This window comes from Mirounga angustirostris, unplaced genomic scaffold (genome assembly GCF_029215605.1).
Source record: "Mirounga angustirostris isolate CCGP_5_RB_7025 unplaced genomic scaffold, mMirAng1.0.hap1 SCAF_17, whole genome shotgun sequence".
NCBI classification, from domain to species: Eukaryota; Metazoa; Chordata; class Mammalia; order Carnivora; family Phocidae; genus Mirounga; species Mirounga angustirostris.
In genome coordinates, this window is record NW_026991725.1 from 4,633,858 (window position 1) to 4,661,670 (window position 27,813).

Sequence of the window (27,813 nt, forward strand, 5' to 3'; positions counted from 1 at the left end):
GCAGCCAATCGAGAGGCGCGGCGCCGGTTCAAATAAAGACGGCGGGTGAACATGGCGTCTGCTCTTGGGTCTGGGAGGTGATTGATCCGCGCGTTCTGTGGTGAAAATGTGGCGGGTGAAAAAACTGAACGTTAGCCTATCGCCTTCGCCCCAACCGGTGAGCAAGAGAACCTCAGGGACGGAGAGAGCTGGGTCGGGGCTTCGAGGCGGGGACGGCAGCAACGCCGAGTGTCCTGGAAAGCTGGGTCCAGCCTGGGGAAGGGGGTGTGTGTGTGGAGTCTATACCGGTCCTGCCGCTTCAGCGCGACTGGGGTGGAAGTCTACTCTTCCTATTGCCCCCGGAGCTTCTTAGAGAGGGGAAGAAGGGCCGGGCTGGCGCAGCCCAGGCTTTCTCACACTCTCCGCTTTCTCAGGGAAAACCAACTATGAGAACTCCTCTCCGAGAACTTATCCTGCAGCCCGGTGCCCTCACCAACTCTGGGAAAGGGCCCCCGATATGCTACTCGCCGACCTCATCACTGTGCAAGCTGGGATTGCAGGTGAGATTCGCCTGGCCAGCTTCTCGACTGGGCTCTTTGCCGAGGTCGAGAGCTCAGAGGAACAGAGGGCCAAGGCTGGAACGTAATTAATAACGATAATGAAGTCTTCTGCCTTGGTGACATCCATTTACAGCTATTCAGGCCAACAGAGAGGTGCCCTAGGGTGGTTAAAGGAAATCCACTGAGAACCCAGACCTCTATTTAGCTGTTAGTTTTTATCACCTCCTCCCCCGTTAAACCTTTACCAAGCTACTGAGAAACCCTGTCGCTTTGATTAGTAGTTTCCCCCTAACGTGGGCTCATGCGCAGAGATCAGTCGGTTGCCCCTGTGAGGCAACACCCACGTCCATTCCAAGAGGTAGTCAGAACTCTTCTGGAATCAAGTTACCCCACTGGAAGGCAGAGTACTTAGGCCGACTTCTTTTAAACTAGCGCCTTGTAGAATTGCCCTCACTGAGTTGTAGTTTTGTCAAAAGTTTTGAGAGAAGTAGCCATGTAGAAACTGCTTTTCAGTTGTCATAAAAACTTGCCAAGGAAGGAGATTGACCTCTCTATAAAATTCCTCAAAGAAATTTCCTTTAGAACTTAACTGCCTGGGATAATTGTCTTCCTGAAGAAATTGCTATCCTTTTCTCTTTCTTTCTGATAAGGAGAACTACAGAGTTTATGTATTTTCCCTCTTGCTCTGGCTTCTAGGGAGCTCAGGGTCAAATTTGATCATCAGATATGTAGCTGCTGTTACTCCTTGAAATAGAAAGAGTTGCTTCCTTTTTCTTTTTTGACTATGATTTTGTATCTCATTAACCTTATCTGTTGATCTATCTGTTCTTTTTCATGCAGCCTAAATTATTTGTAATATTTTTATTTTTAGTTATTTTTATTTTTTCTTTGGTAGGCTCCACACCCAAGGTGGGGCTCGAATTCAGGATCCCAAGTTCAAGAGTCACATGCTCCACCGACTAAGCCATTCAGCTGCCCCTTTGCAGTCTGAATTATTTTTGGAAGGAGATACAATATAAATAAAATAGGTTAGAGGAGGAAAGAAGAATATGTAAAAACGGAGACATCCTGAATAACAGATGTATGAAGGTAGTGGCCTTTCTTGAAAACACTCTTAACACCTACTGGCCAATAGAACTTTCTGGTGGGGTGCAGTCAGTTGAGCATCTGACTCTTGGTTTCAGCTCAGGTCATCATCTCAGGACTGTGGGATTGAGCCCCGTGTTGGCTCTGCATTCAGTGGGGAGTCAGCCTCCCCTCTCCCGCCCCTCCCCCTGCTCGCTCACTCTCATTCTCTCTCTCTCTAAAATAAATAAATAAATCTAAAAAAAAAAAAAAAACCAAACCCGAAACTTTCTGGGACTATGGAAATGTTTGATAATATGTGTTGTCCAGTATGGTGGCTATGAGTTATGTGGCTGTTGAGCACTCGAAAGGTGGTTAATGTGACTGAGGAACTAAATTTTTAGTTTTATTTATTGTAATTTACCATACTAGTACAGCCTAGGTAAAAAAAAAAAAAAAGTACCTAGTGGGAATTGATCTTCATAGAGCTTATAGAATTTAACCACAGCCATTAATTAATTAATTAATTTTTTGAAGATTTTATTTTTATTTTATTTTTCCCCAACAAAATATTATTTTTGCTTTTAAAAATTTTGATTATTTATGATCATTGTTTGAAACATTTGAACAATATATAAGGAAGAAAGTATGTTTCTGCCATCTTAGGTAACTATCATATTTGAAAATCCTTTTTTGCATTTCTCTTACTTATTTTTTGAGAGAGAGAGAACATGCACACACATGCATGAGCAGCAGAGGGAGAGGGTGAGAGAAAATCCCAAGCAGGCTCCACATCCAGCGCAGAGCCCCATGCAGAGCTAAATCTCACAACCCTGAGATCAGGACCTGAAGGGAAACCAAGAGTTGGACGCTTAACCAGCTGAGCCACCCAGGCACGCCCCTTCTTGCATTTCTTTATGTGTGTCTGTGTGTATGTGTTTACATACACACATGTCCATATATTATTGTAATATTTTTTTTATCAAGGCAATTTTTTTTCTTTTTTTTCCTCTGCCCCCCCGCCCCGTTTTTTTTTTTTGTTGTTGTTGTTTAGCTCTACTTTTCCTCTCTCTTTTGCCCCTCTTCTGGAATTAATCTTTTCCACACATGCCTTGCCTTTCCCAAGTAACCAATCCATTTTAACATGCTGATTTGTATCCTTTCATATTTTTCTCTGTGTTCTTTTAATAATATGCAAACATGAATTATTATTTAATTGAAAAGATCACAACATTTAGTCAGTGCTCATTATTTGCAGTAGTTATGTTCTATAGTTTCTGTGAACACTTAATTACTGCTGCTTCTAGAGGAAATACAAGGTTATGTTACTGCAGCCTCTGATCAAACATTGTTTTTAACCAAATAATACCTAACCTTATTTTATGTGTTTTTCTGTTTAAAACTTTATTTAATATATATTGTTGGTTCATTAACATTGAACTCACAGCCAAGAGCACTCATGCCTAAATGAAGCTTATCTAACACATATAAGGCACATCAAAGCTTTCTGTTTTTTGGTTTTTTTTTTTTAAGATTTTATTTATTTATTAGAGAGAGAGAGAGCAAGCGAGCACAAGCAGGGGGAGCAGTAGGCAGAGGGAGAGGCAGACTCCCCACTGAGCAGGGAGCCCAATGCGGGACTCGATCCCAGGACCCCGGGATCATGACCTGAGCTGAAGGCAGAGGCTTAACCACCTGAGCCACCCAGGCATCCCACATCACAGCTTTTTTGCACTTAGGAACATTAGCCAGCACTTCAGCACTCAGCATAAAACAGTGAAATTGCCAACAAAAAGGCACAAGAAATGTGAAAACGTGACACTAGACAGATCACGAAAAAGGCATTTGTTTACAGTATGATAGCTAAAACAAGAAAGAAAGGGGTACCTGGCTGGCTCTGTTGGTAGAGCATGCCACGCTTTTTTTTTTTTTTTTTTTTTTAAGATTTTGTTTTTTTAATTTGTCAACGAGAGAGAAGAGAGAGCGAGCGTGAGAGTGCGCGAGTGCGCGTGAGCCCAACCAGGGGTGCAGCAGGCAGAGGGAGAAGTGGGCTCCCCGCTGAGCAAGGAGCCCAATGCGGGACTTGATCCCAGTTCTGTGGGATCATGACCTCAGCTGAAGGCAGACACTTAACTGACTGAACCACCCAGGCATCCCAGAGCATGCCACTCTTAATCTCAGGGTCCTGAGTTCAAGCCCCACGTTGGGCATGGGGTCTACTTAAAAAAAAAAACAACACAAAAAAACAAAAAACAACCCAAGAAGGCAAAATAATACTTTGTTCAACCTCATCTTGGATATGTGTTTTAGGCGATTTTTTTTCACTGCTCTGTGCATACCTACAAATGATCACAAAAGGCTGCAAGTGTTGATTTGGGGGTTACAAATAAATTTTAGTGCATAAGCAAATTTGCAAATAATCCACAAATAATGGGGATCAACTTTAGATTTCTCTGTATGTTTCTTTTCTCATTTAACAATGTGGTGCAAATCCCTGTGTCCACTGGTGTAGAATAGTTCATGAGATACTATGATATGTGTGAATCATAACTTATTCATAAATGGGCATTGTTTTTCTATTATTTTTCTTCTACAAGCAATGCTAATATAAATATCTTTGAACGTATATTAGGTACTAAGATACATTTTCAGGAGTGGGATTGTTGAATTGAAGGAAAGATTTTTTTTTTAAGATTTAATTTATTTATTTGAGAGAGAGCACGAGCATGGGTGGCGGATAGGGGCAGAGGGAGAGGGAGAAGCAGGCTTCCTGCTGAGCAGGGAGCCCGATGCAGGGCTCGATCCCAGGACCCTGAGATCATGACCTGACCCGAAGGCAGGCACTTAACTGACTGAGCCACCCAGGCACCACAATACTTTTTTTTTAATTGACATACAGTTGACTTTATGTTAGTTTCAGGTATACAACATAGTGATTCAACAGCTTAGGTACATTACAAAATGCTGGCTTAGATATTTTTAATTTTAATAAATTTTGGCAGATTGCTATCTAAAATAGCTATTACAGGAGTGCCTGACTGGCTCAGTCAGTAGAGCATGTGACTTGATCTCAGGGTCATGAGTTCAAGCCCCACATTGGGCATGGAGCCTACTTTAAAAAAAATAAAAAATAAATAAAATAGCTATTACAATTCATATTTTCTCCAGCATTATATGAAGATATCTATTTCCTCACATCACCTCCTGTAGTATTGGTTAGAGATCTTTAAAAGTTCAGCCAGTCTGGGGCTCCTGGGTGGCTTAGTCGGTTGAGTGTCTGACTCAGGTTATGATCTCAGGGTCCTGGGATTGAGTCCTTCTCCCTCTCCCTCTCTCCCTCCCTCTCTCTTTCTTTTTCTCTCTGTCTCAAATACATACATACATCTTAGAAAAAAAAATTTTTCAGCCAGTCTGGGTGCACCTGGGCGGCTCAGTTGGTTAAGCATCCAACTCTTGGTTTTGGCTCAGGTCGCGATCCCAGGGTCCTGAGATTGAGCCCTGTCTCAGGCTGTGCCCTCAGAGGGGAGTCTGCTGGAGATTTTTTCTCTCTCCCTTCTTTGCCTCCCCTTCCCTGCACGCATATGTGCGCTTGCTCTCTCTCTCTCTCAAATCCTTAAAACAATTTTCCACATCCTTACCAACACTTGTATTTTTTGTTTTGTTTTTGATAGTGGCCATTTTAATGGGTGTGAGGTGTTATCTCATTGTGGTTTTTATTTGCATTTTCCTAGTGATTAGTGATGTTGCGCATCTTTTCATGTACTTGTTGGTCATTTGTATGTTTTACTTTGAGAAATGTCTATTTGAGTCTTTTGCCCATTTTTAAATTGGGTTATTTTGTTGTTGCTGTTGTTGTTTAGTTGTAGGAGTTCTTTATATATTCTGGATATTAACCCCTTACCAGTTTTAAGATTTTCAAATATTTTTTCCTTAAGTGATAAAAAGAATAAATAGAAACTTTTAAACACAGCAAAAACTGTAAGGTGCACTTTTGCATTTCTCAAAGTCTTTGGTTTGTATATATAGTTTCTGGGCTATTTAGTGCAGACTGATTTATGTTTTTTATAACATATCTTCACTTACGTCTTTTATCACAGTAGTGCTCTAACCTTACTAATATTTCTTTTTTTTAAAGATTTTATTTGTTTATTTGAAAGAGAGAGAGAGGGAGAGGGAGAGAGAGCACAGAGGGAGAGGGAGAAGCAGACTCCACACTGAGCAGGGAGCCGAACATGACGCTTGATCCCAGGACCCTGGGATCATGACCCGAGCTGAAGGCAGCCGCTCAACCAACTGAGCCACCCAGGCGCCCCATAACCTTGCTAATAGTTCAGTCTTTGTTCTCTTTGTTTGTTTTTGCCTCATATCTCTTTGCTATCTGCTTTATTTTCTACTTTTCCTTTAAAGCATTTGGAAAGAAAAACTTTTTTTTTTTTTTTAAGATTTTATTTATTTGAGAGAGACAGAGATAGTCAGAGTGAGCACAAGTGGGGATGAGAGAGAGAAGCAGATTCCCTGCTGAGCAGGGAGCCCAATGTGGAACTCGATCCCAGGACCCTGGGATCATGACCTGAGCCGAAGGCAGACACTCAACTGACTGAGCCATCCAGGCGCCCGGAAAGAAAAACTTTTAAAAATTGAAATAAAATATGTGAAAGTACATAAAATATACAGCTTAACACATTTGTATAAAGCATACCCATCAATGTGACCAGCACTCAGTCAGCAAATTGCCAGAGCATCAGAAGCCCTTTTTAGCTCAACTTTATGTTTTAAAGTTTCATCCACTGCTGTAAATGAGAGATTTCATGTAAGTCTGATTTTTTTTTTTTTTTGTAAACAATTGGTCTTTCTGTCTCAAGCTTCTAAAATAGTTTTATCTTCCTTATATACTTCAGTAATTTTATTTTTCTTATCAATCTTGCTTGGAACTTGGTGAGCCATTTCAATATGCAAACTCTGGTACTTCTTTACCTCAGAGAAATTTCCTTCTAGTTAATTAGTGCCTCCTATAAGTGTTCTCTCTTTTCATGGAACTTCTTTTCCTCACATGTTAGGCTTACTGGATTTATCTTCCAATTCTTTTAGCTTTTCCCTAAGATTTACATTTCTTTTTATTTTTGTCTTTGCTTTAAGATATTATTCCACTTGATTATTCAGGCCAATAATTCCAGCCTCTACTCTGATCATTGTCTTTCAATTCATTTTACTGATTTTTTTTGGTTTAAAAGTATTATTAATTCCAGAAGGTCTTTGTGTTTTGTGTTGTACTTGAGTGTTGTACTTGAATCTTCTTACATTGTCTTGTTTCTTCCATCAGCTGTGTTTTGTTAGGGTCTACTTTTACTATCTTAGGGTTTGTCCTTTCTCTGGCTACTAGATCTACTTAAGTACATTCATACTTTCCTTTTCTTGTTCATTGAGTCTCAGGACCAGCAACCCTGCAGGTGGTAGAAGGCACAGTGGTCTTTGTCCCTCTGAACCAGCATATGGGGGGGTTGTCAGTCCTTTACGAGGCACTAGGAAAAAGTTTCTGCTCTTCATTTTCCTCTGCTATAAAGAGTAGGGCTCTTCAAATCCCAAGGGTTAAATGGATTCAACCCATGTGTTCAGGACACCCTCAACTCTTGAGGCCAGGGAGACTAGGTCACTAGTGTAGGTTGATGTTGCCCTTTTTCCTAGGGTCCATGGATCTCTGTGGGCCCCAGCAAGACATTACACTAACTCCGGTCCCCAATTTCTCTCTATTCCAGAAGAGAGAAAATCTTGGAGCAACTCCAGAGTTTGGCAGAGCTTACCTAGGGATCCTTCCTACCCATTCCTCTAAAAGTGGGTTGGAGTTAGGATTGGAGATGAGTGGGGTCACATTCAAGCTACCATCTCCCCAGGATATGGATAGATTATCTCAGCCTTGTTTATATTGTAGGCTGGTTCACTTGCAAGGACCTAAGATGGTTTCCCAGCTTTAGTTAGGTTCAGTTCAGGTTTAGTTTAGGGTTTCTTTAGTGAGCAGCAAGGCTTAGCCAAGTTTTTACCTAAGCAGAGGTAATGAAAACTTTTCCTTGAGTTCAGGCAGTATCCTGTACCCATAAGTATATGTTGGGAACCTGAATTGACTGCCTTGGTCAACTACTTTTGTTTTCTTTGGCAGGAAGGCAGCAACACCGCATCTTCACTGGATTTTGTCAATGCCAAGAGAACAGATTCCCCTTCAGAGCAGTTCAGCCATCCCTCAAAGTGGCTAGAAGCTTGTCAACATGAATCAGATGAGCAGCCCCTAGATCTGAATCCCCAAACCAACTCTACTCCCAAAATATCTGAGGAAGCAGTAGATCCACTGGACAACAATGTGGTTAAAACTATGGTCCTTGTACCCTCTCCAGTGGGGCAGCAGCAAGACGTTACCCTTGAGGCTCATTTAGATACCATGGCAGAGACAAACAGCATCTCTCTAAATGAGCCTTTGAGGCCAGGAGATCTGCTAAGAGAGGGGGTGGCGGCCTGCAAAGAAGACAGCTTTTCAGAAGTTGTTCCTGCTATGCCTGAGAAACCTACATTTCAGCACCCTCCGTCCCACATCTTGGAGTGTCTACCAAATCCCTGTTCTGAGCAGCAGCCCCACTGCTCCAGAGAAAGCCTCCAGAGCAGTAAGACTGATGCTGTGGCTGAGGACTTAATCCCTTCTGAAAGTAGTATCTTTTTGCCTTCCTCCATGCTCTGGCTCTCCCCTTCAGCTGCCTTAGCAGCAGATTTCCCGGTCAGTCATGTGGACCCAGGGGAGGAAATTGTAAAGTACAGATCTGTAGAGGAAAAAGAACTTAGCTTTCCCACACTCCCTGAGAAGGCTGAATTAGGAGATCAAGCACTTGTCTCAAATATGGAAGCTACTCCATTCATGTGCCTGACCCCAAATCTAGGAGAAATGGAATCCCAGGCAGCTCCAGGCCCAGCAGTAGAAGATGCTAGTAGGGTTCTCATCTCTGATACAGGGCCTTGGATGTCCCCACTGGCCTGGCTGGAAAAAGATATAAATACTTCGATCATGCTGGAAAATCTCCGCCAGAGCTTATCCCTTCCCTCTGTGCTTCAGGATGCTGCGATTAGCACCACCCCTTTCCCTACTTGCTCGGTGGGTACTCGGTTTACTCCCCCAGCAGCACAGGAAAAGAGTACAAACACCTCCCAGACAGGCCCAACGGGTATCAAGGATGGTACTTCTGAGACAGAGCACTTCCTATGGGGGTAAGTGTCCCTGTATCTTTGTGTCTCCTGGGCTCCATTCACCTGGACCGGTTGCTCCCATCCCTTCCCCTTTCTTTCTTCTCCTCGTGTTCTCTTGCTGCAGCAACCATCCTCCGGATCTGACTGCCTTATCTCGACATGACCTAGAAGATAACCTGCTGAGCTCTCTTGTCATCCTGGAGGTTCTCTCCCGCCAGCTGCGGGACTGGAAGAGCCAGGTGACTGTCTGTCCCTCAGAAGTTCACGACAGTAGCACACAGACTGACACATCTCCCAGTGGGGTAAGAAGGTTCTTCCCAGTGGGCCCTCTTCTTTAAAATATATATAAAAGCTGAGGATCTGGAAAATCCCTTAAAGCTATGGGTACTCATTTTACCCCTGGGCTATATCACAATTTTCCAAGGGAATATAAGCAAGGAAAGTTTTAAAAGAATCAGTTTCTAGATCTTCATCTTCCACATGTACTCTGGACTAATTTTTTTCTTTCCTACTTCCCCATTCTCAGTGGCCCTTGCCCACTTTACTAAAGAGCAGCGTATTCACTACCTATCCTGAATCTTACATTGTCAAGGAATAGCAATCAAAGGATAATAGAAAATCTTTGTGTACATGCTGAGAAAGCAAATGGCTGCAATGATAATGTGACACATCATTTTTGCATGCTTTCAACAAAATTGAAGGAAGACTTTAGTTATGTTTGTGGATCATTAAAAATTTTGACAGAAGTTCACTATTGAGATTTTTGGCATGTATTTCCAAAGGAGTGCCTAGAATTGGGTGACATGCCCTCTTCTCTTCCTCCATTCCTACTCATTTCCATTATTTATGTGAAGCAGATTCTCGGTGCTTACATCTATAAGAAAGGAAAATCAGCATAGAATTGTTGCTGAGCCATGTCTTAATGTAGGAATTACAGTAATCCACAGACACATGAACTAATAAGGGGAGGGAAGCACTACCCTTTTTATTAATAGACGATTCCCAATAAAATTTTACTGGGTAAAATAGACTTCTGTTGTTGCAGAGATATTGATTAATGATAGACTTTAAATATATTATAGATTTAAAATATATTACATGAGGATAAAATTCTGAGAGTAAAAATACAGGTTCAAGGAAGAAAAGGGATGATAAAAAATTTGACTTTTTTTAAAAAAAGGTTTATTTATCTGAGAGGGAGAATGCACACACCTGCAAAGGGGCAGAGGGAGAGGGAGGAGAGAAGCAGACTCCCCACTGAGGGTGGAGCCTGACACAGGGCTTGATCTCATGACCCTGAAATCCTGACCTGAGCTGAAATCAAGAGTTGGACGCTTAACCAACTGAGCCACCCAGGGGCCCCCAAATTTCTGACTTTTAAGAAGAGCTTCTTTGTGCATTTTTTAAAAAGATTTATTTATTTGAGACAGAGAGTGCACAGGGGCAGAGGAAAAGGGGGAGAGAATCCTCAAGTCAACTCCCTACTGAGTGCAGAGTCCCATGTGGGGCTCGATTCCAGGACCCTGAGACCATGACCTGAGCCAAAGTCAAGAGTTGGACACTTAACTGAGCCACCCAGGGGCCCCTGCTTATGCATTTTTTAATGTCATCAAATAGGTATTAAATCAGTATGACGGGATGCCTGGGTGGCTCAGTCGTTAAGCGTCTGCCTTCGGCTCAGGTCATGATCCCAGGGTCCTGGGATCGAGCCCTGCACTGGGCTCCCTGCTCGACGGGGAGCCTGCTTCTCCCTCTCCCACTCCCCCTCTTGTGTTTCTGCTCTCACTAACTCTCTCTCTGTCAAATAAATAAATAAGATCTTTAAAAAATAAATAAGTAAATATGGCATGTGTTATATTTATACCATTGGATATATTTAAGAGTGATTTAACAGTTTTATTCCAAACTATCAATATTTATTTATTTATTTATTATGATTTTATTTATTTGAGAGAGAGAGCACGCTGAGCGGGGAGCCCGATGTGAGGCTCAATCCCACGACCCTGCGATCATGACCCTAGCCGAAGGCAGACGCTTAACGACTGAGCCACCCAGGTGCCCCTCAAACTATCAATATTTATAACAGTTGAAATTACAGCCTTTGTAACATTTTAAACTTAAGAGTACTCAGTCTTTCAAAGTTATTCTGCGAGATATGAGAAGAAAACAGTTTAAAGACCACTGTTCTGGAGGACTCTGGTTGTGGCAGCACGGGCTGAGGAAGAAAGGGAATGGTGTCCAGGGAAGGAATTGAGAGCTTCAGTCTTGTGGCCTTTGAGGTAATGGGTGGGCTGCTAAGAAGAGATGGTCTCCAAAGGCCCAAAGACCTGGGGTTGAAAATATCCTCAACATAATGACTTTACCTTCTGCCAAAATCTTGACCTCATTCCCCATCCCTGAGTCGGCCTCGTACCCTCCTTCCCTGAAGCTTGCCAAATCCCTTTGGAGGCCACTGAGCCAGAGCCAAAGAGGGGCAGTGACAGCACCTGCTGCCATTCCCCATCACAGTGCCCTGTCCTTACCACTTGGCTGCCTCCTTCACACTAATCTCATCACTTGCCTGACCTCCCAGCTCTGAGCAGCATGCGTGCCCTGTCTGGGGCTCATGGAGCCTTGCGTGCCTTACCACACGATGCAGTGGGGAATAATGGCCACTCTGTGGGGGAGGGGAGCAGTGAACTCCACAAGCTCTGTCCCCTTAAATCCAGACTGCTGTGACGTCGTGACTCAGCACTGCTGCTCCCGCAGTTGTTGTCTCAGATGACGGCTCCCTGCTTTTCTCTCAGAACTTGGGTCTCTGTATGGCTGCTGCCTCGAGATCATACTTCTCCACTCTACATAACATACTAATTTTTATCTGCATGAAGATAACGCGTAGCCAAAGAATGAGAAAATAAAAATGACTAAGAAATATTTGAGAAGGTTACTGGGAGTCAAGAGAATTGCAAATCAGAACAATGAGATGCTATTTTTGTCTCATGAAATGGCAAAAAATAAAATAGATGATGCTGGTAAGTATTGTCCCATTGTCAGTAGGGTGTATAAATTGGTTCAACCTTTTTTGAAAGTAGTTTAAGGAAGACCCTTAAAGCAATTCACACTTTTTGACCCAGTAGTTCTACTTCTAGGGATGTATCCTAAGGGTAAAAAAATGCTGCATAAAGATAGTAGCCTTTTTAAAAATGATGAAAGAATGTAATGAAAAATAATGGTACACCATAAGATGGGATATTCTGCAACCTAACTTTAAAGTATGCTTATGAAGAGTTATTAATAACATGGAAAGGAAGTATAACATAAGTCATGGTTTTTAAAGAAAGGAAATCAGAGTTCAGATAATTTCTGAGAGGCTTTGAGGTGAGGTAAAGTATCAGCAGAAGTTAAAAATGAGTGGTACTCTAAGAGGTCCCCTAAAGCAGATGTTCCAGTCTCAAACTAGTTCAGTGAAGAGAATGAATATAAATTCAGGGTTAAATAACATTAGTATAATAAAATTAAGTAATAAAAGCAGGACCCCATGTTTATTTATATTATAATCTCAGTTGTGATTTTCTTAAGCATTACTGTCTTTCATCATACCTAAAACACTGTCAATATTAAGATGCATCCTAATTTCAGTGGCATTATTGTATAAAAAGATAATCATCTTAGAATTTATTGAATATGGTAGTTTGTTTTTTTTAAATATTTATTTATTTGACACAGAGAGAGCACAAGCAAGGGGAGCGGCAGGCAGAGGGAGAGGGAGAAGCAGGCTCCCCACTGAGCAGGGAGAGCCCGATGCAAGACTTGATCCCAGAACCCCGGGATCGTGACCTGAGCTGAAGGCAGACGCTTAACCAACTGAGCCACCCAGATGCCCTGAATATGGTAGTTTCTTTCTAAATCAGTAGTCTGCAACTTTTTTTTTCTCCCTGACACCTGAGGGAAGTAATATACTTCTCAGTTACAGCAAATTCCTATAGCAAGAAAATCTCTGGTATGGGGTTATATCGAAATCTTTTGGGGTAGTTGCTATACTGTTGGTTAAGAATCATTGCTCCAGGGGCCCCTGGATGGCTCAGTTGGTTAAGCGTACAACTCTTGATTTCGGATCAAGTCATGATGTCAGGGTCCTGGGATAGAGTCCTGTGTCTGGCTCTGCGCTCTGTGGGGAGTCTGCTTGACCCTCTCCCTCCCCCTCTGCCCCTCTCTCCGCTCATGCTTGCTCGCTCGCTCTCTCTCTCAAATAAATAAATAAAATCTTGGGGGGGGGGGGAAGAATCATTGCTCCAGGTGGTGAAATTATTAATGGCTTCTTTTTCCATTTTACTCACTCTATATTTACAAGAAACATGTCATCCTTATAGTTAGAAAAAAAGTTATTTTGAAAAGGAATTTTTTATGTACCTCTGGATTTTTTTCTGACTCGGCTTATCGAGCTGTGAGCCTTGCTCCTGCTTTTAATCGGAGAGGTTCCTGGATCTCGGTGGGTGGGAGGGGGAATGTGGTGCTGGTGGTGCATGTTGTATGCAAAGGGCACAACTGTTTCTCTGACTAGATAAGTAAGAAACCTCAGCATCTTCAGGAGAGCCAAGAGATTGCACAGGCTCTGCAGCAGGCCAGGAATGTCATGGTAAGTATTGACTGACCTTATACCATCTCTGGGTCTCCTGTGAAGATCAAGAATGGAGAATCCTGGGTGGTTAGCAGATGGTGATATCTTCTCCCTATTGGGAGCTTGGAAATGGGATCAGTGGTTTCCCCTCCCAGTGTCCTTGCTTACTTCCTGCTTAGTGACTTTATTTGATCTCTGATCTAACCTAACCACCTTTCCCTCTACAGCAGTCATGGGTGCTGGTTTCTAAAGAGCTGATATCCTTGCTTCATCTATCTCTGTTGCACTTAGAGGAAGATAAAACTACCGTGAGTCAGGAGGTAAGCAGCATGAAGGTGAAGGCAGGGGCCTTTGGTGAGACTGAAAGGTCCCAAAAAAGGAACCAGATGTAGGGTCTGATTCTTATCTCGTAGTCTCGGCGTGCAGAAACCCTGGTCTCCTGCTGTTGTGACGTGTTGAAGAAATTGAAGGCAAGGTTCCAGAGCCTCAAAGCAGAAAGGGAGGAGGCAAAGCACAAAGAGGAAATGGCCCTCAGGGGCAAGGATGCGGTAAGGTGCCAGGCCTTTGTTCCCGGGTGTGGGAGGTCTCTTCCTCAGGGTTCCTGCAGGAACACAAATTCGCTTGAGACACAGATGGGTGGCCTAAGAAATGCCTGCCCTGGGGAATAATGAACTAAACTACTTGTGTGGTAGAGAGTTAGGGCTTTTTGTGCTCTTTCGCCGCTCTGCCCACCTCTTCCCTCAATAGGCCGAGGCTGTGCTAGAGGCTTTCTGTGCACACGCCAGCCAGCGCATCAGCCAGCTAGAACAGGACCTGGCATCCATGGGGGACTTCAGAGGCCTTTTGAAGGAGACCCAGACCCAACTGGTAATTTGAAGGCATTTTCTTTCCTGGGATTCATCCTAAACAGTGGGAGAATGGCCATATACCCCCACTTTGTTGTATCTAGAGGGAAGGGGCCCTCTCTACAGGCAATCCTTCTTGTGTAGGTAGGGCTTCATGCTGAGCAAGAAGAGGTGGCTCAGCAGACAGTGAATCTGACTTCAAACTTACAACAGGACTGGATATCCATGCAATTGGATGTGAGTATTTGGGGCCGTTATATCACTCCTTGACTCACAGCCAGCCCTATTAGGAGCCTTGCCTCAAAGGTGCTCTTCTGACCTGCTTGCTTCCCCTGGTAGTATGTAACATGGACATCCTTGCTGAGCCGGTCTCAACAACTCACAGAGAAACTCAAAGCCAAGAGCCAGCAGACCCTGCAGGAACGTGATGCTGCAATTGAGGAAAAGCAGCAGGTATAAACCAAGAGTGGGGACTTCTTAGGCCTGCTTTCCTCCTCCTTCTCTGCAGAAGGCCTTTCTGATGAGTGGTATCATTAGCCTCTTACCCTGGACCTGTCCTTTTTCTACTCTGTGGGTTTAGAGACGAGCCAGGGCCCTTCACTGTAGATGGCCTTGGGCCCAGTTGTTTCCTTTGCTCTTCAGCACCTTCAGCTACTTTTCTCCTCTTTCTACTTTTTACTGGGGACCTTATTTCTGCAGTGTTGCTGCCCAGGAGCAAGGTGCTTTTCTGTTCTGTCCAGAAAGAGAAGCTGGGTTGGGTCCTAGGATTTCTGATTCAGAAAGAACCACAGGAGAAAAATCTATCTTTTCTTCCTAGGTTTCCAGGGAGCTGGAACAAGCTACTACCCATTTAGAGGACTGCAAAAGCCGAATAGAACAATTGGAGTTGGAAAACAGTCGCCTAGCAGCAGGTAGGGGTGTGTGTGTGTGTGTGTGTGCGTGTGTGTGTGTGTACACGTACATCCGTACACGCACAAGCACTTGTGCCCCGCTGAAGCTTGGGGTGTGGCGGTAGAGCAAGGACGTGCTCTAGAGCATTTGTTTCAGAACAGAAGAACGGGGAGGTTTTGGCCTGATGTCTACATGGTGTCATTAGGATACTTTTGGTTTAGATCTCCGCGCTCAGCTGCAGAGTCTGGCCGGCATGGAGAGTCAGCTAAAAGAGCTACAGAGTCAGCATGCCCATTGTACCCAGGACCTGGCCATGAAGGATGCGTTGCTCTACCAGCTTACCCAGAGCAATGAGGAGCAGGCTACTCAGTGAGTTACCATTGGGTTACTGTGGCAGCCGGCGCCCAGGATGTAGGACTGCTGGGATCTAATATAAGGTCTCTGGCAGATGGCAAAAGGAAGAGGTGGCACTAAAACACATGCAGGCAGAGCTGCAGCAACAACAGGCTGTCCTGGCCAAGGAGGTGCAAGACCTGAAGGAGACCCTGGAGGTGAGGAACGTGGCAGGGCGCAGGGGAGCCGGTAGCAGCGCAACTCTTACCCGATGCTATGGAAGTACAAGCCGGCGTTGGTGGTATAGTGGTGAGCATAGCTGCCTTCCGATGCTATGGAAGTGAGGTTTAGACTGGGGACCAGGAAAAGCCTCTCTTCCCAGGGCTCTAAAATTTCCCACTTAGCCTCATTTCCCTATCTCCCTCTCCCCTCCTTGCCTTCCTTCCTTTTCCTGTGTCCCTAGTTTGCAGACCAAGAGAATCAGGTTGCTCACCTAGAGCTGGGCCAGGTGGAGTGTCAGTTGAAAACCACGCTGGAAGCACTCCGGGAGCGCAGTCTGCAGTGTGAGGACCTCAAGGACACTGTGGAGAACCTCAAGTAAGATTTCTACCTTTCTGTGCTTCACCTACTAAGTGTTTATGTTTCCCAGGAGCACTTCAAGAAGCTAAAGTCTCCAAGAAGGAAATTGTAACAGGGTCCAAGAACCTCTTGTTTTCCTCTTTTTTTTTTTTTTTAAGATGTTATTTATTCATTTGAAAGAGAAAGTGAGAGAGAGAGAACAAGAGCACGAGACGGGGGGGAACTAGAAAGAGAGGGACAAGCAGACTCTGCACTGAGTGCAGAGCCCAATTCAGGGCTTGATCCCAGGACCCTGAGATCATGACCTGAACCGAAATCAAGAGTCAGACGCCCAACTGACTGAGTCACCCAGGCGCCCCTTGTTTCCCTCTTTGAATGTAGCTCTGTGTGGGGATTTGGGAGAGGAGTTCAGAGAGGGTTGCCTGGTCTTTGGCTATTTTCTCTGTTCCTTCCTTATTTCAGGGCTAACCTGGCTAGCACCATAGCAGAGAACCAGGAACAGCACCTGGAGAAGACACGCCAGTATTCCCAAGAGCTAGGGGTGCTGACTGAGCAACTGCAGAGACTCACCCTCTTCCTACAAGCAAAACTAAAGGAGAAGGTAGGATCTAGGGATTCCTTCTCTTCCTTTCTAATCATATCTTCAAACAAAGACAATTTTATTCCTTCCTTCCCAATCTGTAGATCTTTTATTTCCTTTTCTTGGCCTACTGCATTAGCTAGAACTTCTACCACTACGTGGAAAAGGAGGGTTAAAAGGGGACATCCTGGGCACCTGGGTGGCTCAGTTGGTTAAGCGACTGCCTTCGGCTCAGGTCATGATCCTGGAGTCCCGGGATCGAGTCCCGCATCGGGCTCCCTGCTCGGCAGGGGGTCTGCTTCTCCCTCTGACCCTTCCCCTCTCATGCTCTCTGTCTCCCATTCTCTCTCTCAGATAAATAAATAAAATCTTTAAAAAAAAAAAAAGGACATCCTTGCCTTGTACCTGATCTTAGAGGGAAAGCTTGGACTTTCTCACCATTAAGTATGATGTTAGCTGCAGGCTTTTGTAGGTTGAGGAAGTCTCCTGTATTCCTAGTTTATGAGAGTTTCTCCGGTTGTATCTTTATTATATAGAATGATCTTCCTAAAATGCTACTCTTCTTCCATCTCTGACCTTCACTGACTTTCAGTCACCTACAGGACTTCATCCTGTCATTCAAACTTTTCTTCATCTGTCTCCTGCCTCTCTATTATGAGCCCTTTACTCCAACTAGATTGCCGGTATACTACACACATGCCCCATCTCTAATCATACCCAGGGTTGGGCTGTTACCATGCCCATTTTCCTGTGTCTTCAAACTGGAAATACCTTTTCCTTTCCTTATCCTCCCTATTTCACCTTCTTTGAAATGTTCCAGAATCACATGGACTCAGTGATCTCCTGCTATAGTCCTCGTGAACTTACTCTCCTTTTGCACTTGCATTAGTTTTCCTCGGATGTCTATTCTCTTCAACTAGATTATGTTTAAAGAAAGCAGATGGGATGCCTGGGTGGCTCCATTGGTTAAGCATCCGACTTATTTCAGCTCAGGTCATGATCTCAGGGTCATAAGATCAAAGCCCCACGTTGGGCTCCACATTCAGTGGGGAGTCTACTGGAGATTTTCTCTCTCTCCCTCTCACTCTGTCTCTTCCCCCGCACTAGCTCGTGCTCTTTCTCTCTCTCTCTCAAATAAATGAATAAATATTAAAAAAAAAAAAAATTAAGCAGAAATTTAGCCTTGCTTCTTTGGCTTTCCCACAGTGCACACTACACAATAAATTGTTGATATCTTTCAGAATAGTTAATTAGCTTATTCAACATTGAGAGGTACAACCAGGGTTCTGAAATTTGGAAGTGCTTATGATCTGACCCTAGTGTGTGCTGAGCACAGGAAATGTGAAAGAATCCACAGTCTTGCAGGGAAGACAGGTATAAACTTGACATCTTGACTTGTGATCATGATAGAGGTCTGTGTGGAGAAAGCATCAGTTATACCTCTGAGAGTTAGCATGTCTTCTCAAAGCAAGTGATCCTTGGACAGAGTCTTGAGGTTTGGAAGTTTGTAGGGCAGGGTGGAGGAGGTGGGGTTATACAGGAAGGTGTACTAGGCAAAGGGAATGGTCTATGAAAGTCAGAGAGGCACTGTGTGTACTTTTTTGTAGTGTCTACCTTGTAACATGACCTGGGTTAGATGTTGGGGCTACAGGTAAACAAGGCAAGGCCCTGCTCATATGGAATTTGGCAAGTTTGGAGTCTGGGAAGTAGCTCTTCAGTATAGGAGCTATATGGGGCAAGAATGACAAGGAGACAAGACTAGAGAAGTAGACAGGAGGCCTGAAGGCTTGAACTAATGGCAATTATAGAAGGGGTAGACAGGAAAGTATGGACTGGATGAATTCAATACATATTTAGAAAATAGAAGTAATAGAACCTGGGTGACCAGTTTGGTGTAGGAGTAAGGTGGAAGAGTGAATAATGATGTCTAGATTGCTGGAAAGATGATGATACTTTCTAGAACTGGGGGTGGCACACTTTTCCTATAAAGTACAATATAATATTTTCAGCTTTTTGAGCCATGTTGTCACTGTCTTAACTACTCAACTCTGCCTTTGTAGCTCAAGAGCAGCCATAGACAGTATGTAAATAAACATGTATGGCTGTATTTCAATAAAACTTTATTTACCAAAACAGGTGGCAGGCCAGATTTGAACCGCAGGCTGTCATTTGCTGCCCTCCCAAACCCCCGGTCCTAGGATCGTAAATACAGGAGGAGGAACAGATTTTTGGTGTGATGGGACAGGGAAAATGGTGAGGTCAGCCTTATACATATTACATTTCAGGTGAACTATGGAGCATTCTGGTAGATTTTTCACAGGCAGTTGAGCCTTTGGGTCTGGAGATTGGGAAAATAATACACTTGAGAGAGAAAGATTGAAAGGTCATCCACGTAGTAGTGGATGATTTTGTGGAGTTTCCAAGGCAAGGCCACCTGGGGAATGGATTAGAGTATAAAGAAGGCCAAGGATGAACCAGAAGGAGTCCAACAGTTTAAGGAAGGACCTGTGGATAGAGAGAATAAATAGAAAGGTATGAAGCCTGCGTATGAAGGAAAGAGTCATGTTCCAGAAGCTGAGAAAAGGAAGTTTCTAAAAGAAGAACATGGTCATTGATTATCAAATAGGTAAAACAAGAGCTGAAACGTGTCTGTTGAATTTGAAAGTAAGGATGCTATTGGTGAACCAAGCAAGAGTTTTGGTGAAATGGCGAGGCAGAAGACTTGAGTGTAGGGGGCTAGGTAGTCAATAGATGGTGACAATTTTAGGTGGGAAATGTAGGCTTCTTTATCTTTTTCTTAATCTGGAGGGGAAAGAGAAAAGGCAGCTTAAAAATGGGATTTAAGTTAAGAAGGTTTCTGGGTTTTATTGTTGTTTTAGTGAGAGAATTAAGTTCAGGGAAAGGAGCTAATCGAGAAGGTGCTGATAGAGAAAAAAGGGAGTAGATAGAACAGCTTTCCAGAGGAGGTGGCTGGTGGGTACCTGGAAGTTCAGGAAATCACTAACCCTGAAGAGCAACTGATCATGTTTCTCCTTTACCCTTAGGCTGAACCAGAGACCCCCCTTGTAAGCACAGCCTGTGCTCCTGCCCAGGAATACCCTCCGCCTACTGACAGTGCCTTCTTGGGAAGCGTCTTGACAGCAATGGCAGATGAAGGTTAAAGGCCCTGGGATTTAAGGGTGGGAGAGTTGTGGCCCTGCCCCTCCTATCTTCATCTGTCGAAGATGCCCACCAGCAGACTTCTCTCTCCCTGGCTTCTGTTATGGCAGACCCTTGACTGGGTCACCAGAGGGGCCCTCTACCTTGGTTGGTTTTTGTTTTAGAGCCAGAAGCAACTCCTGTGCCCTTGCTTGGAAGTGACAAGAGTGCTTTCACCCGAGTAGCATCAATGGTTTCCCTTCAGCCTACAGGTTAGGATGGGCTCCAGGGATCCTGCCTCATTTCTAGATCTGGTACTAATGATAAAGAGTAAAGCAGTGAGAAGTAATTTGCTCTAAAAACCTCAATTTTATGTGGGCTCATTTTATTTCTGCCTTTTGGGATCTACAGTGTTCCGGAAATTCAAATCCTATGGGTGGGGAACATGGATAAGAGTTGTGGTGATGATGGCTCCACACTTCTTCCTTCCAGAGCCAAAGGGCTCTGCCTTTAGCTAGGACTTGCTCTTTCAGAGATCCCAGGCATGGAGAAGAGCCTGGCAGAAATGGGTACAATGACTGTGGAGCTTCAAAGCCTGTGTTCCCTGCTGCAAGAGTCTAAAGAAGAAGCCATCAGGACTCTGCAGCGAAAGATGTGAGTGGAGGGCAGTCTTGATTAGAGAGGGCAGGTCAGGTGAGACACTCCTTATGTCAAGGGCCCAGCCAGTGCCTGAGAGGACAGAAATAATGCTGAATTATTCCCTCCCCTAGTTGTGATCTGCAGGCTAGGCTACAGGCCCAGGAAGAACAGCATGAGGAAGCCCAGAAGGCAAAGGAGGCAGACATAGAGAAGCTGAACCAGGCCTTGTGCTTGCGCTACAAGGTGAAGGAGGGGCCTAGAAGTGGGGCGATGAAGAACTGGGGCAGCTCTGCTGGCCCACTGGGAGCCATGGTCTCTCCAGGAATCTGGGTGGTGGGGATTTTCCAATCATTGCCCTAGTTTTGCCCTTCCCGGGGTCAGACATTTCACATGTTTGGGAATTAGCTATGGGCTGACCCATCTCCCAGGCTGACCTAGAAGTCAGGAACTCTGGCAGAACTCTCTCAACACTGAAATGTGCCTTGCCTGACATAGCCCTAGAGGAAGAATTGGAGTGTTATCAATTGGTATTATTGGAGCTGAACATGGGTCAGACACTAAATCCTATCTCCTGGCAAAGGCTGCTAAGAAGCCAGCTCTCTCAGTGCTTCTTACCTCCCTTTCCCTCACAGAATGAAAAGGAGCTCCAGGAAGTGATACAACAGCAGAACGAGAAGATCCTAGAGCAGATAGACAGGAGTGGCGAGCTCATAGTACGTTCAGTATGATGCCTGGCCCTCTGCTTTCGGTGTCTCTGATGGCTAGAATCTCAGATTCGGTGGGAATTGGATCCCTGGTCTACCCTTGTTCACCACGTGGGATAAGAAGGGTAGAAAGGCCCTTTGAGAGCTACTGGATACCTCTCCATTCTCATCCCCAGAGCCTTAGAGAGGAGGTGACCCAGCTCACCCGCTCACTTCGGCGTGCGGAGACAGAGACTAAGGTGCTCCAAGAGACCCTGGCAGGTCAGCTGAACCCTGACTGTCAGCCTATGGCCACTAACTGGATCCAGGAGAAAGTGTGGCTCTCCCAAGAGGTGAGCGGTGACTCAGAGTTAGCAGAGGAGCTGGGCAGCTGGCGGGAACCCTAGGTTGTGCCTCTACTTATCTGGACATATCTACAGGTGGACAAATTGAGGGTGATGTTCCTGGAGATGAAAAATGAGAAGGCAAAACTCATGGTCAAGTTCCAGAGCCATGTAAGAATTCCCATGCCATTCTAAGGCCATTTCCTACTACTACTAGCAAGTGATCTGCCGTATATTCCTTGCTCCACAAGCTGTGCTGTTCTTCTGAGTGTAGGACTTAATGCAGCCTGTTTGTTTTCTAGAGAAACATACTAGAGGAGAATCTTCGACGCTCTGACAAGGAGTTAAAGAAACTAGATGATATTGTTCAGCATATTTATGAGGTAAGGGAGGGAGGGAGTTGATGCAGCTAAGGCACCTGGCATAGGGCTTGGCCCCAGGAAGTACTCATGAGCATCGCTCTGGTTCCCAGCCTGTGCTGAGCACTGGGCCTGACTCACTGTTGCAGGCTTCTCTGTGGCTTCTGCTTTCTCCCCTCTGACTCAGTTGGTGCTTCCTGGGGCTGGGAGCCTTGGACTTGTGACCCTGAGCTGCCTTTTATGCCTCTTCCCAGACTCTGCAGTCCATCCCAGAGGTTGTGAGGGGTTGCAAGGAGCTACAGGGATTGCTGGAATTTCTGAGCTAAGAAACTGAAAGCTGGAATGTGTTTTTCACCCCTTTTTACCTGCAATACTCCCTTACCCCAACACCAGGACCAATGGACAAAGAACTAGCTATGTTTAATGCTATTTAAATAAAATATATTTAATGTATTTCTTCAAATTCACTGAATCTTATTTTTGGGGGGTGAGGGGTGAATGAGGTTCGAGAAGCTTGTTGGCGCTCCTGCTTGGGCACCCTCCATACAACCCTCCCACTGCATCCAGAGCCAAAGTTGGCTCCTCCTCCTCCCTTCTCTTGCTTTCTCAGATACTCTGGGCACTGGACTGCTTGTTCCCTGGCTCTTAGCCTGCGGGCGGGACAGACAAGGATTCATTCTCTTACCTTCTCCATCCCCCTCTAGGCTAGGCCCTGGTAAATAAGGGGGTGAGGACAGAGAAACTCAGTTCCTACTCCCTGCCTTGGACTATCACACTTTGTTGGTGCCTCTGTCTCTTTACCCCACCGCTTGTGACTATTTAGGTGACCCTCCTTCACCAGACCAGGCTCAGTCCCCAACATCCAGCCCAGTGCCCAGCACACGGTAAAGGCGATTGTGGCAGAAATGAGGGCAAGGCCATTTCCTGCCTCCCGCGGGGGGTCCTGCTGTTAGAAAGGTGGGAGGGGGACAACAACCTCCGAGAACCTGACTGGGTAGTCACTCCACCGCGTCGCCCTGCCTCGGTGGGCGTGGTTCTGCTGGGTCACCAGTCCGGGAGGGGGCGTGGCCAGGGCGGGGATGTGCCCGCCCCTCAGGGGAGTCACGTAGCTCTGCGGCATCCGCAGCCTCATTTACAGGAGCCTGAGCTACAGCCACAGCTGTTGCCGACCTGAATCCGCGCTGTTCCTGTGGCTGCGTCTGCTAACTGGCTGCGCACCTCGCAGCACACAGGTGAGGCCTGGGGCGAGGCGGGAGCTGCTCAGCATCTCCCCTTCCTCTCCCTGACTCTTCCCTCTATCACCCTTGCCCTGCTCCCGAGGGTCCTTGGATGTGCCTTCTCAGCTCTCTTCTTAATCCTCTCTCCTTTTTGTCCACTCAGAAATCCTGTGGTTCAGCCTCTCCCACAGTACCCCTTCCTCTTAGCTCTCATGCCCGGACCTCAGCTTTTCTAATTCCAAGTCTTCCTCTGCCTACTGGATTTTTCTTGGGGGTCAGCCTCTCCCACCCAGCCCATTTTCATCTCAGCCTGCTCCCTCTCCTAGGTTAAGTTCCCTGTCCAGTTGTCTTGCCTCCTCTGTCCTCCTGGTTTAGGTCTCTCCGCCAGCCCCCCCCCCCACCCCGGTTGTTAGCCTGTCTCTCTGTCACCTCCCCACAGGTCTCCCTGCTCCTTCCTCCGCTCCCATCTGGCTGCAAAGGCCGTCGGGATTGGGGTATGGGAAAGAAGAGGTTACAGAAGCCTATGGCAGTTATTTGTGCCACTCCTGGTCCCCACTTGTCCCCCACTTTTCCTCCAGAAGCTGAGGGAAGAAGGGTGATAGGTACTTTTGCCTCATTCTGAAGCCTTGGAAGGAAGTACGCTTTCCCTAGGGGCCCTGCTGAAGAGGATAACATGGAATTTGGAAAGGCCAGGGCTTATGCCCTACCTGAAGGGGCCAAATTCAGTGAAAGGACTGGATCTCTGTTTGGGCAGTAGTTTCACAAGAAGACCTGTAGCTTCAGGGCTGTTCACCTCCCCACCCCCACCCTGCATCTTTCCCCAGGGCTGGAAGGGTGCCCACCAAGGACAAAAGGAGATGTGGGAACTGGGGCCCTAAGCCTGCTAGCTGTCAGAGGGATTGGTGCTACTGTGTTGCCCAGGACCCATGCCAAGGACTACTGCCTTGTTCCTAGCTCCATGCTTGTTGGGAGGTGGGGGTAGGCCATTTGGCCCATATGGCCAGGAGAAGAAGCAGGAGAGGTGGTAGGTCAGGTCCAGCTTTTATATCTTGTCTCTATTCCACAGAGCTGTCACCATGCCCCACTCGTACCCAGCCCTTTCTGCTGAGCAGAAAAAGGAGTTGTCTGACATTGCCCTCCGGATTGTGGCCCCCGGCAAAGGCATTCTGGCTGCGGATGAGTCTGTAGGTAGGTGGGGGGGGCCTGTGGCTAGGTGGGGTAGAGGTAGCCAGAGAGTCCTGGAGGTGAGCTTGCTACCCCTCTTTTGTTTGCCCCCAGGCAGCATGGCCAAGCGGCTGAGCCAAATTGGTGTGGAGAACACAGAGGAAAACCGCCGGTTGTACCGCCAGGTCCTGTTCAGTGCTGATGACCGTGTAAAGAAGTGCATCGGAGGAGTCATCTTCTTCCATGAGACACTCTACCAGAAAGACGATAATGGTGTTCCCTTCGTTCGTACAATTCAGGATAAAGGCATTGTCGTGGGCATCAAGGTGCAGCCACTGGCCCTCGATGGGGCCCGAACATGGAAATAGATGTGTGTGTGTGTGTGTGTGTGTGTGTGGTGACAAGGGGGAATCCTGCCTGGGTTCAGCCCTCTGCCTGTGTTTGCCCTACAGGTCGACAAGGGTGTAGTGCCTCTAGCAGGGACTGATGGAGAAACCACTACTCAAGGTACAGGGTGGGTGGGTGAGGACCACAGGGTTGTTGGATGGTTGATGCTGGCCAAGAGGGGTGGAGTGATGAGGCTGGCATTATGCCTGCAGGGCTGGATGGGCTCTCGGAACGCTGTGCCCAATACAAGAAGGATGGCGCCAACTTTGCCAAGTGGCGTTGCGTGCTGAAAATCAGTGAGCGCACACCCTCAGCACTTGCCATTCTGGAGAATGCCAACGTGCTGGCCCGCTATGCCAGCATCTGCCAGCAGGTGTGTGTATGTTTGTGTGAGGGGGTCCGATGGGTGCCCTGTGCCTAGTGGGGAGAGGGTTACAAGGGCTTCCTCCCCTCCTACCTACTGCCCCTCCCAAGCTACTCTGCTCTTACCTGCAGAATGGCATCGTGCCTATTGTGGAACCTGAAATCCTGCCAGATGGAGACCATGACCTCAAACGTTGTCAGTATGTTACGGAGAAGGTGAGTCCACACCTAGGCACAGACACTTACAGCAAGGGCGGCCTGAGTGGGGAGCCTATTCCCCCTAGTCCCTGGCTCAGATGCAGGCACTTTCCCCAAGCACTCTTTACTCTGCCCCAGAACACACCTGTGAGTTTGAGCCTCTACTGACTCTCACAGTCATGCCCACCTTCCCCTAAAAAGGGAGCACTGAGCAGGGGCCCAGAACCTTAGTAAACCTCCTCTGATCTCCAGGTCTTGGCTGCTGTGTACAAGGCCCTGAGTGACCATCACGTGTACCTGGAGGGGACCCTGCTCAAGCCCAACATGGTGACCCCTGGCCATGCCTGTCCCATTAAATATAGCCCAGAGGAGATCGCCATGGCAACCGTCACTGCCCTGCGTCGCACTGTGCCCCCAGCTGTCCCAGGTACTACCCTGCTTCCTAACTTGCTCCTGTCCCTAAGACCCATTCTCAGGTTCTTGTGGCCTTCATGGGGCCCATACCCTGGAAAATTAGGGAGTTGACCAATCAGTTTGTCTTCTCTTCTCTACCCTAGGAGTGACTTTCCTGTCTGGGGGTCAGAGTGAAGAGGAGGCATCGCTCAACCTCAATGCTATCAACCGCTGCCCCCTTCCTCGGCCCTGGGCCCTTACCTTCTCCTATGGGCGTGCCCTGCAGGCCTCTGCCCTCAATGCCTGGAGAGGGCAACAAGACAATGCTGGGGCTGCCACTGAGGAGTTCATCAAGCGGGCCGAGGTTGGGAGCTAGAGGTGGTGGTTGTGGGAGAGGGCATAGCTAGGCAGGGGGCAGCCCCCGGAGACTATAGCCTGGGCAGGGTTTGCACCTGTGGGCGGCGTCAGCCCGCTTACTCCACCTCCCTCCTACCCCCCACCCTCTTGCAGGTGAATGGGCTTGCGGCCCAGGGCAAGTACGAAGGCAGCGGGGAAGATGGTGGAGCAGCAGCACTGTCCCTCTACATTGCCAACCATGCCTACTGAGTGCGCAGTCCACACTGCAGCCCTTGGCCTGGCCACCTGCACCCTATTTCGCCTATAGTTATGGCCAGGGCCAGATAGCCACGCAGAGCAGAGATGCCTCCAGCCAGCACTGAGTCATCTTCTTTTTCTTGTCCTCCCCTCCCCTCTCCCATTGCTGCACCTGGGACCATTGGATGGGAGGATGGGGTGCCCCTTGTGACTGAGGGCAAGAGAAGTTGCTGGAAGTCAGAGCGGGATGCCTGGGTTTCCCCCTGCCTCCGCCAGCCCCCACAATTTCCCCATGATGTGGTAGCTTTCCTTGCCTGCCCTGTCTCCTGGGATCAGAGTAGGACACCAGAAATGACTCATGCCTTGGGTACATACCACATAGCAAATAAATGGTAGCAAAACATGCTACTTTGTCTGTCTGTTTTACATATCAAATTCCCACCTCAGTTTCTGATTTCCACTGTCTCTGGGCCCTCTGTGGAGGGAGTGGGGGTAGGTTTTGAGATTTACTGAGCTTTAAGTTTATGGGGGAGGGGCACACCCAATCACCATTCCCAGCTCAGGCTCTTGCTGGTGAGGTCCAAGGCTGGAGTATGGGCAGTATGGAGGGCTGCAGGTCCTTCAGGGACTGCCACCTCAGAGGCGCTAGGCTGCAGCTGAAGGATGGAGTAAGGCGAGACTTGTGAAATTCCTGAAGGCAGCTTTTGCGCAGAGCCCAAAACTGGGGTAAGGGGATAGGAGTCTTCCCACTTCTCCACTGTGTTGAACCCTGCCGGGGCGTGACACCTTCTGCTGGGTGTGTGGGGTGGGCACTGCAGGAACAGCACCTGGGCTCCTGCCCAACATGGAAAAGCCCCAAGGCTCAAGACTGCCAGATGGATCAGGGTATCTAGGAGGTTGCCAGGGGCTATTGCCCATTTCCGTTTGGGGGTAGATGAGGGCACAGAGAAGGCCTATTTGAGGGTCTGGGCAAGGATAGGCCTGGTGAGGTTTCGTGCCAAACTTTGACCACTTGGCTGGGGTGTGGGGGTACATCAAACACCTGGGTCTGTCAGAGGGGATGAAAAGATGAGAGAACCTGCTAGGTGTGTTATGTGTGAACTGGGGAGGCCATGCTCTGTGTAAAGTGCTCCACCCAGCTAATTATTGCAATATGGGAATGTAAGCCCAGGGTGACCTGCCCTTATATTAACAAAAATAGATAACACTTACATAGTACTTCTTTTTTTAAAAAAAGATTTATTTATTTGAGAGGGAGAGAGTGCTTGAGCAGGGTAAGGGGCAGAGGGAGAGAGAGAATCTCAAGCCGACTCCCCATTGAGCGTGGAGCCTGACACAGGGCTCCATCCCACAACCCTGAGATCATGCCCTGAGCTGAAACCAAGAGTCAGATGCTGAACTGGCTGAGCCACCCAGGCACCTCTATAGCAGTTACTATGTGTTTCTGGCAGGCCAGGCCCTATTCTAATCACTACATTTACTAACTCATTTACTACAACGCTGTATAAAGTAGATACTATTATTATCCCTATTTTAATATGAGGAAACAGGCACAGAGAGGTTAATTCTCAAGATCACTCAGGTGAAGTGATGAAGTCAGGATTTAAACCTAAGTGATCAGGATCGAGTCTGTGCTCATGAATTTTCAAAAATTTTAAGTATTCAGACTTCTACAAGTTGGAAA

General features: G+C 46.6%; 2 protein-coding genes across 3 annotated transcripts; both read left to right on the forward strand.

The window, feature by feature from the left end:
- Window positions 1-22,266, forward strand: SPAG5 (sperm associated antigen 5). Of its 2 annotated transcripts, XM_045889478.3 has the most exons (24): window positions 1-157; window positions 414-539; window positions 7,756-8,846; window positions 8,950-9,127; window positions 13,366-13,440; window positions 13,650-13,742; window positions 13,836-13,970; window positions 14,170-14,289; window positions 14,412-14,504; window positions 14,607-14,720; window positions 15,085-15,178; window positions 15,380-15,527; window positions 15,607-15,709; window positions 15,955-16,088; window positions 16,533-16,671; window positions 19,695-19,806; window positions 19,974-20,060; window positions 20,322-20,442; window positions 20,559-20,670; window positions 21,060-21,140; window positions 21,308-21,463; window positions 21,551-21,625; window positions 21,757-21,837; window positions 22,068-22,266. In XM_045889478.3, exons 1-24 carry the CDS (start codon window positions 107-109, stop codon window positions 22,137-22,139), a joined length of 3,591 nt encoding a protein of 1,196 aa, XP_045745434.1. In that variant the 5' UTR covers window positions 1-106; the 3' UTR covers window positions 22,140-22,266. The 2 variants fall into 2 exon arrangements, 1 of the variants encoding a protein (XP_045745434.1); XR_010408584.1 differs by lacking the exons at window positions 20,559-20,670; window positions 21,551-21,625; window positions 21,757-21,837; window positions 22,068-22,266 and having other exon boundaries at window positions 21,308-21,448.
- On the forward strand, window positions 21,819-26,537 carry ALDOC (aldolase, fructose-bisphosphate C). Its single transcript, XM_045888133.2, has 10 exons — window positions 21,819-21,837; window positions 22,940-23,045; window positions 24,097-24,218; window positions 24,309-24,520; window positions 24,647-24,701; window positions 24,794-24,954; window positions 25,077-25,160; window positions 25,395-25,569; window positions 25,700-25,899; window positions 26,046-26,537. Exons 3-10 carry the CDS (start codon window positions 24,107-24,109, stop codon window positions 26,139-26,141), a joined length of 1,095 nt encoding a protein of 364 aa, XP_045744089.1. The 5' UTR covers window positions 21,819-21,837; window positions 22,940-23,045; window positions 24,097-24,106; the 3' UTR covers window positions 26,142-26,537.
- Window positions 26,538-27,813: the final 1,276 nt, after the last annotated feature.